We start from the raw sequence: 10,786 nt of genomic DNA, 5'->3' as shown, positions 1-10,786 counted from the left end.
GGGGTGCCGACAACTCCTGGCTTCCTCAGGCACTGGCAAGAGCTCAGCATCAAAGGCAAAACCTTTCAATTGCTGTGAGGGGTGGTGGGGTCAGCCGGAAGCTGCTTTCTGATCTCCCTGGGAACAGCAGAGGCCCTGCGGAGCTCAGACATGCCAGGGTGGCAGCAAGGGGAGCCCTCAATGGAAGCAGAGTCAAGGAGAAGCATACAGCACCTGCTCTCCTTGCCTGTGTGTCAATCCTTATCGCCACGGGATCAGGGTCCCTGCTCTCTTGCTCTGGAGGTTGCTGTAATTATCTGGCTTCCTGAAGACCATCCTGCCCCTTCGTTCCTGAGGGTGACAGGCAGGAATGGCTGAGGATGTCACCTCCGCCACTCAGTGGGAGACACGTGGTGCCCACAAATCCCAGGGCACAGCACCTGTGCGCCGCCAGCAGCCGGTTCTCCAGCCAGACGGCTGGTGATTACGAGCATTTTGTATTCAAAATGTTGTCAAACACACCCTTAAAGTGTCCTGCTAATGACGGGAGTTATTTAATGTCATGTTATTAAGGACATGTAAAGAGGAACCAAATGTTGAATAAAGAGCCAAAGAAGGAGAAATAAAAACCCAACAAAGGGATCCGGTTGGTAGTCACAAAACCCAACTTTTTATTGAAGTATCACACACGTACAGAAAAGCACCCGAAAGGAGACAGCCGGGAGAGCTTTCACAAACTAGACATATCAAGATGACAGGCAGCTAGATACAGAGACAGAACGTTCCAGAAGCCTCTCGTGGGCCCCTCTGTTGCCCCTTTGAGAGCAGCTACTGTTCCTCCTTGAATCAGCATGGGTTGGCCTGCCGGCCTGTGCTGTGTGAAAACGGAACGGTAGGCTTGGGCTTGCCTGCTCTCAGTTTCCCCACCAGGCCAGCAAGCCTCTCAGTGAGCTGTGGGTGGAGCTGAGACCACCATGGGAATGACCCTCATCAGCTTAGCCCTTCAACACGGGCATAAGGGGCCTTCTGCTTAGGGGTGACTATGACCAGGGCTTCCATGGACACTCCAGCACATTCCTTCTGACGGTATGTACACATGTTTGTCGAGTTTTTACTCAGGAGTGGAGTTGAGGTCACACAACATTTGCATCCAAATGAGGAAATTTCATGGAATAATGAGTTTACTGGATGGATCTCAGAGACTCTGGCAGTTAACAAGTCTGGGGATAAGCCTGGTCTACAGAGCTAGTTCCAGGACAGGCTCCAAAGCCACAGAGAAACCTTGTCTCGAAAAACAAAAAAAAAAAAAAACAAAAAAAAACCAAGTCTGGGGATAAATAGAGAGAAGTTGGGGGTGAGAAGGCTCAATGGATCCCCGGTGTGGCACGGGAGTGTCTTCCTGGGACAGTTACTAGTGGACACACCATCCACAGGAGGATGTAAGAAAGATGGCTGGAAACGGGGGACAGTAGAACAGAGACAGTTTGGCAGGAGACTAAAGCACACTCTTCTTCCGATCTATTTTGCCAGGCTTGGTGCTGTCCCACTTCCTGGGCTTTTGCGGATCATGACGTACTCTGTCAGGTTAATGATGCCAACATGGGCCACAGAGATCTTGTTATAGCCCAACCAAACCTCACGGAATCTTAGCGTCTTATCTCATGTACAGCAGCAAAACTTAGAACGGTTTCCACAAAAGCTGAGAGGGTAGCAAGGCACAAACCCATGATAATATAATAAAATGACATTTTTACATTCCTCCTCATCAGAAGCATGGTATCTATGAAGTCACATACTCTTCCCAACATTACAGGCTGTCATCTAGCATATATTGGTTTTCAAGGATAATCAGAGCCTTACGTAGTTTCTGCCCTGGCAGAAGAGCAAGAGGGGTGATTAACATTGTCTGCAGTTTGCTGTTTGTCACAGCTTGGCACACAACGGCTTGCCCAGCAGCACAGCAAGCCTCTCCGAGAGCCAGAGGAGCGGCAATTTCCAAATATCTACAAAGCAAACGTCCCCACTAGACCTCAGCAGCCGTGCCTTTATCAGGAGGGCAGGGGGGTACTCTAGGTGGGGCCCACAACCTTGTGCTGGGAACCCCCAGGGTTTACTGCTATCTGGTCTTGGAGAACCCACATATCATCTATCACACATGGCCAGAATCAAGGTTGGTGAGACTTCTCCCAGCAAAGGTGGGAGAGAGGGGACAGCCAGTTGGTGGGCAAATGTGTTTGCTTCCTTCCTGGCGTGCAGTTAGTTAGGTATTGTTTATGGTGCTGTACACCCGCAACAGGCGGCCACACTTCAGGGGTTCAGGAAGAGCTTTAGGGATGAGCTACCCACATATGGAAGTTGTGGTTTGCCGACACTCTGTCTGCAGCCTTGAGCAAGCGTCATTTCTCTGTCCCCCGGATACTCGGTCTCTAAGCCAGACCCACCCTGTAATGTTTATGGTTAGAGCGGCGATGTTAGCATCCGTCATGTCTCAGATCGGTGAGCGGCAACGCGACTCACTCTGACTCACTCTGATCCACTCTCTCAGGGCAGGGAGGATTCTGCTGAGATTCCAGAGGGGCCAGAACTGCACTCCTCGCCTTACTAGAGACACCAAGCAGGAGGAAGCAAGCAGGAAGAGTGGCATTTGGACTGAGGCGGTGGCCAGTGGGGCTGTCCTGTGAGTATCTACAGTCAAGGCTGCCTGGGTGTCTATACCACAAATGCGTTTTTCAGAAACATCAGCTCTGGAATGTTCGGTGAGAAGCAGGTGGAGACATTAGCCATAGACAGGGCCTGGCACACGGCCCCTGACAGAGATGCCAGAGGAGAAAGAGACCTCGCCCTCACGTGTGGCTGGCCGATAGGCTCTCGTTTGATACTGAATCACAGTGCTTGGGAGACACTTGGGCATGGTTTTGGTTTCAATGAGTTACACTGAAATTTATTAACTGGATATATCTACAGTTGGGAATGAATATTTAAAAACTGTATACCCTTAAATCCACACTTTTACATGGCACATTTGTTATTGGCTATAAAAATGACTGTTTTCTTCTCTGTGTAAGGAAATAACAAAAATGAAATAAAAAAAAAGAAACGGTATCATGAAGGAAATATGGTAAACCGAGATGAGCCCAGATGACGATTGGTCGAACAGAGATGGGGTGCGTGTGGGTGGCATGCCTCTACACGGGAGCGTGCACATCTCTACACGGGACTTTTTACTGCAGGAAAGAGCCTGCTGCATCTTCGTCACCACGGGCGTTAAAGAATGGTGCAGAAGAACTTCTTCTCCCGGAAGGGGTTTTCCGAGGCAGGCACTGGGATGATGAGGGGGTCCTCCCGCACGTGGGCTTCACAGTAGGCCAGGAGGTCCGAGGCTGCTTGGGAGACCTGTGGGGACACAGCACAGGTGCGTGGTTAAAGGCGTTCACAGAGTGGGTCCAGGCTGAGGTCCACAGGAAGAGTGGCCATGGCCAGAGTCAGGCCGAATGGTGCGCAAGATCAAACAACGCCAGGGGCCGGCGGGTTTGGGTAGAAGCGAGGTGATGGGTTTGGAAGATGCCATAAGGACTCACTGCCCTACAGTGCAAGGTCATGGTCCAGAGAGCTGAGAACATGCTGAGGGGGTAGCTCAGTGGCTCAGAAGTAGTGCTCTTGCCCAGCATGGACTCGATCCCACCTTCGACAAGTGAACAGAGAAAACAGAGCAGAGCAAACTCCCAGAGACTCTGCAAAGCCATTTCTTTTTTTAAAAAATATTTATTTATTTATTATGTATACAATATTCTATCTGTGTGTATGGCTATAGGCCAGAAGAGGGCACCAGACCTGATTACAGATTGTGAGCCACCATGTGGTTGCTGGGAATTGAACTCAGGACCTTTGGAAGAGCAGGCAATGCTCTTAACCACTGAGCCATCTCTCCAGCCCCTGCAAAGCCATTTCTGTGAGAACAACATAGAAGCTATTCCTAGCCCAGCCAGGCTGATTGTACTTCTTAGTATTGGTTTTTCTACAATCTACTCTCATGGCCAAACAAGGAAGGATACTCTGTCCCCTTCCACAGCCCCGCTATTAAGCTCTGCTTTATAAGCTCTCATCATACAAAATGCATTTATTATTATATAATATTATTATATTAGTACATAATGTACTAATGCACACACCGGGAAGGGAGTGGGCGCACACATGCAGAAGTCTGAGAACAATGTCTTTGTGGAGTCAGTTCCACCCTCCCATTTTCACCTGGGCTCCAGGGAACAAAATCAGGTCCTCAGGCTTTCACGGGACTCCTCTTCACCTGCTGAGTCCCCTCACTAGCTCAAGGTCACCTCTTCTAGTGACAGGCAGCTGCTCCCTACAGACAGGCTGCTACTGACCAGGAGCCCTCTCTTCTGTTTTCCTTCCAGACTTTTCTTGATCAACACGTGGAAACTGTATCGCAAACTTCCCCAGTTTGAGTCCAGATAAGGAGCCGGGTGCTCACAGAGAGGGTGATGCTGTGTCCTTTAAATTCTGCCGCCAGCAGGTGTGGCCCAGACTTAGGGTGGGTATTCCTGACCTCGAATGATCCAGACTTGGGATGGGGTCTTCCCACCTCAAAAGATCTACTCAAGAAAATTCCTCACTGTTTGGGTCTTAGTTGATTCCAGATGTAGTCACGCCGATAAACTGAAATTGGCCATCACAAGAAGTGAGGGGAGAATATCCTAAGGCCCCCTTCCTAGCCAGCCACAAAACCTGCTTTGGAGTTTTTCCACCTTCGATCTTTAGAATTTTTTTTTTGTTGTTGTTGTTGATTTTTCAGCCCAGACCTGTCTGTGTCTGTGGTATCCCGATTCCTACAGGTAATGCCCGCAAACACAAGTTGACTTTTTTTTTTGTTTTGTTTTCTCTCAAAGAAAATAACTATACATTGAGTGGGTGAGTCCAGTCCAATCCTGACAAATGCTATGTTTGCTGGGAGTGTGGAATGAGAAAGAATCTGTTTGTATCACTCTTTCTTCCTGGAAATAAACCCTGCCTTCCCCGGGGCTTTGTTAGGTATTTTGCCGGCATTAAGAAAAACAGTTAAAGCCAGAACATGTAGTAGGATCAAAACCCCATACATGTTCTGGCTTTGTGGGAGCCTAGTCAGTTTGGATGTTCACCTTCCTAGACATGGACAGAGGGGGGAGGACCTTGGACTTTCCACAGGGCAGGGAACCCTGACTGCTCTTTGGACTGGAGAGGGAGGGGGAGAGGAGTGGGGGGAGGGGGAGAAGGGTGGGAGGAGGGGGAGGGAAATGGGAGGCTGGGAGGAGGGGGAAACTTTTTTTCTTTTTTTTCCTTTTCTCAATAAAAAAAATAATAAAAAATAAATATCCTGAAAAAAAAAAAAAGAAAAACAGTTAATGGGAAAAGGAAAACCGGTCAGCTGATGAGAGGGCATGATGGCCAGGTCCAACAGGCCCAAGTGGACTCCTCTGGGAGTCTCCTGCAGTGAAGGACAGAGGTGGGGATCCCAGGGGTTGCCAGAGGGACGGTTGGGTAGACGAACTGCCTTCCCTCACTGGTGGCTGTAGCCGGACAGAGACAGCTTTTCATCCTGGTAGAGGTGAGTATGACTAACAGGAAGAAATCGGCATTTACTTTGAACTTTAGAGCAGGCATGTGCACTCAGGTCCTCTCTTTCTGTGCCACAGCTATGTCCCTCACTGTGTGACTCCTGATCTGTGCGTCCATCAGAGTCGTCTCTGTGCCTCATACTCCCATCCCTTGTCATGGCTAAACATGCAAACTTGGCCTTCCCCTGGGAAATTCCCATCTCGAATGTGCAGTTAGTTATGATTTAAAAAGCCAACTATGCTATTAAAGGCAGAACCACAGACTACAGGTAAAGCAAGCTTAGACATAAAACACCCCTTGATGTCACTAATCCGGAGGTCAGAGAAGGTGAGTTCCTTGCCCAAGATCACATACAAGTTTTGGAATAGAGGCAGGACAAGAAGCCCAAGGTCAGGGATGCAGATCCAACAAACCCAGGAGGCAAGAGTTCAAACTGGCCCCTTTGGTCATTCCGCCGTCCCCCAAAATGACCCTGTTATTATACCTTTTATCTCATCCAGGAACTGTTTACTGAGCATCTGTCTAGTTGCTGAGCTAATTGAGAAGATGCCAGGGGTAAACCAAGACACTAGAGCCAAGCAAGAAGACTCAGAAATGACAAAGCCACCACAGACATCTGTTGAAGCAGAGTCACAGCTGTGGAGGCAGAGGACTGGCCGTGGGCAGTTACCTTTGTGCACAATCCAGCTGCTGACCTGCAGCTGGCTTGTGAGTAACCAGGGCAACCAGGGCAGCTTTCCTGCCCCTTGACCACTTTACCTTTATATGAAACCAGCAGTGCTGGGTGGTGGTGGCGATGCACACCTTTAATCCTAGCACTCAGGAGGCAGAGGCAGGCAGATCTCTGTGAGTTTGAGGCCAGCCTGGTCTACAAGAGCTAGTTCCAGGGCAGGCTCCAAAGGTTCAGAAAAACCCTGTCTCGAACAAACAAACAAAAACAAAAACAACAAAACAACAAAAAGAAACCAGCAGCACACACTGTGTGTGTGTGTGTTGTGTGTGTGTGTGTGTATGTGTGCGCCTGGAGGAAGATCCAAGGTGCAAGATCCAAGCTCCTCTCTCACCCCCGTGTCTGCGACACCTGGCAATTATGCTGGGCGTCTCTACCACCCAGCTCTGGAGCAGGTTCTATCTGGTTCTATCCAGAAGTTTTCGCAGTTCTGTCACAAAGGTGAGGCTATACTTGATGCCATCTTGTTCCTCTTAAGAGAAAATGTTGTTCTTAGATCGCCTCTTTTTTTTTTTTTTTTTTTTGGTGGTATTTTTGGAGACAGGGTTTCTCTGTGTAGCCTTGGCTATCCTGGAACACACTTTGTAGACCGGGCTGGCCTCGAACTCATAGAGATGCCTTTTCCTCCCTGGTGCTGGGAAGAAAGGCATGTACCTACCACCACCTGGCTATTAGGTTGCCTCTTTTTCAGCTGTTTTTTTTCAGACTGTAGCTGCATCTATTCAGCCATAACTGCACTTATGGATGGAATACCATTTGCACACCTGAATGGCCCAACAGAATCTGCAGAGGTAGACTCAGTACAGGGAGAGGCACTTGGTGTATGAGCACAAGAGTGTAGACCTGGGTTGGCTCCACACTATGCCAGTTTTCTAGCTGGACTCACAACTGCTGACACATGGTTGTTGGACTCAGAATGACTGACACATGGTTGATGGACTCAGAATTAGTGACACATGGTTGTTGGACTCAGAATGGCTCACACATGGTTGTTGCATTTTGAAAGTGAGTTTCAACACTCGAAAAGTTTAGGGTGCTCACAAATGGATCACGTGACCCCTCCCAACAGGCTCCAATGTTACTGCAGGACTGAGCTCCTGACAGGGAGGAGAGGTTAGCCTGCATTTTCTCCTGCCTTGCCTCCCCACCACGCTATGACACAGCTCAGGGACCCTGCCTGGCACAGTTCCTTACTCTTAGACTTCTAGCTCCATAGCTAGAAAACACCTTCCTTCCCTCCGTCCTCCTTCCTTTGTCCTCCCTCCCTGCTTCCCTTCCAGTCTTTCCTTCCTTTCCTTTCTTTCTCCTTCCTTCTCCCCCATCTTCTATTTTCCAACCGTGGAATTCTGTTACAGCTGCAGAGCATGGATTCGAACAAAAAACCCGAGGTCAGGGATGGTGGTCTAAGGATCCCAGGAGGAAAGGGTGGTTCACACGTGGCTCCCCTAGTCATTCTACACTCCCAACAAATCATCTTATTTCATCTTCTGACTATGCTCTGCTAATTCCCAATTCTTTACTGGACTTACCTTTTGCTCAAACAATTACACTGTAAAGAATGACCTACTTAGCCTAGGCGCATCTAATGCAGTGTCAATCATTTTGATCAAGGGAATTTCTACCTCAACAAGGCCCCCTCAGTTCACACAACAGTGTCCGTCCAAAGTCTATTTCTGTCAGTATAAGCAAAGCACCTTGAATATCTGCCAGTGCTCACTACACTGTGTTTAGAGACAATAAACACAGTAAAGACTGTTTTCAGGCGTGGAACATTACACACGAAAGATGCCATCATGGCTGTGGGGGTTATAATTTAGAATCACAGAGGAAACACACCCAGAGGTGTGTCTATGAGGGTGTTTCCAGAGAGGTTTGACTGAGGTGGGGTGAGCCAGACTGAGTGGTACTCTACCACAAACTGGGGTCCTAGACTGAACAGAAAAGAGAACAGGAGCTGGTTCCAGCCTTGGTCTCTCTCTGCTTCCCAACTGCTAACACGACGTGACCAGCTGCTTCATGCTCCTGCCGTGCCTTTCCATCCTGATGGGCTGGGTCTGCAAACCATGAGCTCTTCCCTATGTTGGTTCATCAGGTATTTTTGTCATAGCCATGAAGACAGTAATACCCTGGCCCACAGTGTTCCATCCCAGCCTTAATCGGCCTAACTGCCGCCAGCCAGGGCCGAAGGAGGTTTTTCTTAATTAGAATTAGATTGATTTTTGTGGCTTAAGGTTTCCCTTCCTGCAAGATATGGGTGGCAGACAGTGCCAGATGCCAAAACATCTGCTGCTTCTGAAACAAAGCAGATAATCTCAAAGATAAAATTTTATCGTGGGAGAAAAACTGACAACTGCCTTCTTGCTGATGCTTTCTTACTGAGCCATCGAGATCACTGGGCTGAGCTGCCCTGAGCATCCCTGCCTCCCACCTCAGCACCCAGCTGTTAGGGTTCTAAGACAGCAGATGCTCAGAGAAATGGGGAGCCTGGGAGCAACTGTGGAATTTTCCCATTGCATTTCAGAGTAAAAGAGGTGATTAAAACAGCCCAAGTTAGCATAATGCTGTTGGTTGCACTATAATTACCGGCTTCAATGACGGGAGAAAATGTTGCAATTACTACAGTCACATTCCATGACAAGACAGATGACATAATTACTACTCTCGCTGTGACACCCACTGCACTTTTCCTGTGCATCCGAAGCCAAGAGGGCACCTACTTCTCAGCAGTCCTGGTCTACTGAACAACATAGAATCAATCGATGGAGAGCATCTTGGTGGGCTTTGTCTGTTCTTCCCTCCACCCCCAGAAAACAAAGCCGTGACAGGGTTAAGAGTGCAGTCAGGCTTAACCAGCATGTAGCAATGGTATCTACTCTAAGATCAGACCCCGTGCACACTCCAACAGAGGCTACCGCATGCCCTTAGTCCCACAGGGACCCTTGGGACATCACACGTATGTATCTTGCCTCTGAATCCTGAGCGAATTCCTGTGCTTTTCTTCTTTCCAAACTCGGACATAGTTGAGCCCAACACACCAGCCCCCGAGGACAGTCTCTAAGCGCTGCACAGCATGGCTTTCCGCAGCTCCCAGAGCTGTGAAGGAAATCCCTAGCTACTGGGGAATGGTCCATATGGGGATGTGAGTTCTGCTGCACAGGGGATCCTGTCCGGAGGGAGGGAGGATCTCTTGCCCCTACAGAGCATCTGGAAGGGGTAAAGGATAGCCATTGTCATCACCACAACTGCTTTCCCTCCATATCAAAAGCTGGTTGCACTCTGGGAAGCATAAATGTGAGGGCTGGGTTAATACCAACCACCAAGTTCACCTCAGTGAGCACTGTTTTTCCACAGGGACCACGGACCAACAAGCCCCGGCTTGTGTAGCCTACAATTGACCCACATGCACCCTGGATCTTGACTTTAACCAAACCCTTCAAACAGGTGGACAGATGTCCATCTGATGGGAAAACTCTCAGTCTTCATGATTTCTTAGTTTTCTACAAAGAAAGCTGTAACCCAAAACACTAGTTGGGGCGATGCCCTGTAACTCCAATACTCAGGAGGCTGAGGTCAGATGGCAAGGACAAGGATCTGCCTAAAAGGAAACAAGACAAAACAACCAAAAGCCACAATCCAAGCATTGCACACTTTCTCAGGAGAGAATTAACATGGCAAGGCAAGCCACCACGGCCAAGGATGAGTGCAGCAAGGACCTGCCTTGTTCGCTAGGAGCTTCATTTTCCCTAGGAGAAAGCAATGAGCCCCTGACTTAGCCTCAGTGGGCACGGACACTCCCCGTCCTTCTGACTGGACATGGCACACACCACACAGCCCTGACAGCCTCTGTGGGCACTGGCACTCCCTGTCCTCCTGACTGGACATGGCACACACCACTCAGCCCTGACAGCCTCTGTGGGCACTGGCACTCCCTGTCTTCTTGATTGGACATGGCACATGCTACACAGCCCTGACAGCCTCTGTGGGCACTGTCAGGTCTTGTCCCATTGGCAGAACACACACCACACAGGCCATCCAGTTTTCCCTTCTGCAAGTGGCAACAGCTCCTACTGCACAGCAGATGTGGCCCTGGGGCTGCTGGGAGTCCTGTACCCATGCAGTCACTGTTTGGAAGGACAGAGCATGGCCTACCCTACCCTATGTCACCCTGGGGCTGCTGTGAGTCCTGTGCCCATGCAGTCACTGTCTCGAAGGACAGCGCATGGCCTGCCCTGCTCTATGTCACCCTGGGGCTGCTGTGGGTCTGTACCCATGCACTCACTGTTTGGAAGGACAGCACATGGCCTACCCTGCTCTTTAGTTTCCTTAAGGCTGGTCTCTTCTGATCTGATCTTTATTCTAGAATCACTGACCATCCTTACCTAGGTCTTACCAGACAGTTTTTTTCTGGTTTGAATTTAGAAACTGGGAGGGGGGGCATAAAACATATTTGCTCTTTGTAAAGAGTCC

General features: G+C 49.2%; 1 protein-coding gene across 2 annotated transcripts in view; it reads right to left on the bottom strand.

Moving 5' to 3' along the window:
- Nucleotides 1-621: 621 nt before the first annotated feature.
- The window catches only part of Gng4 (G protein subunit gamma 4), a 47,246-nt gene continuing 37,081 nt past the window's right edge, over nt 622-10,786 (bottom strand). For both annotated transcript variants that reach the window (XM_026788371.1, XM_005365428.3), the window contains exon 4: nt 622-3,372. In XM_026788371.1, coding sequence (XP_026644172.1) covers nt 3,244-3,372 — 129 coding nt within the window. In that variant the 3' untranslated portion in view covers nt 622-3,243. The remainder of the gene's footprint in view (nt 3,373-10,786) is intronic.

This window comes from Microtus ochrogaster, unplaced genomic scaffold (assembly GCF_000317375.1).
Source record: "Microtus ochrogaster isolate Prairie Vole_2 unplaced genomic scaffold, MicOch1.0 UNK2, whole genome shotgun sequence".
NCBI classification, from domain to species: domain Eukaryota; kingdom Metazoa; phylum Chordata; class Mammalia; order Rodentia; family Cricetidae; genus Microtus; species Microtus ochrogaster.
The sequence above is the reverse complement of the archived record's forward strand: the minus strand, read 5'-3'. Positions and strand labels throughout refer to the sequence as shown.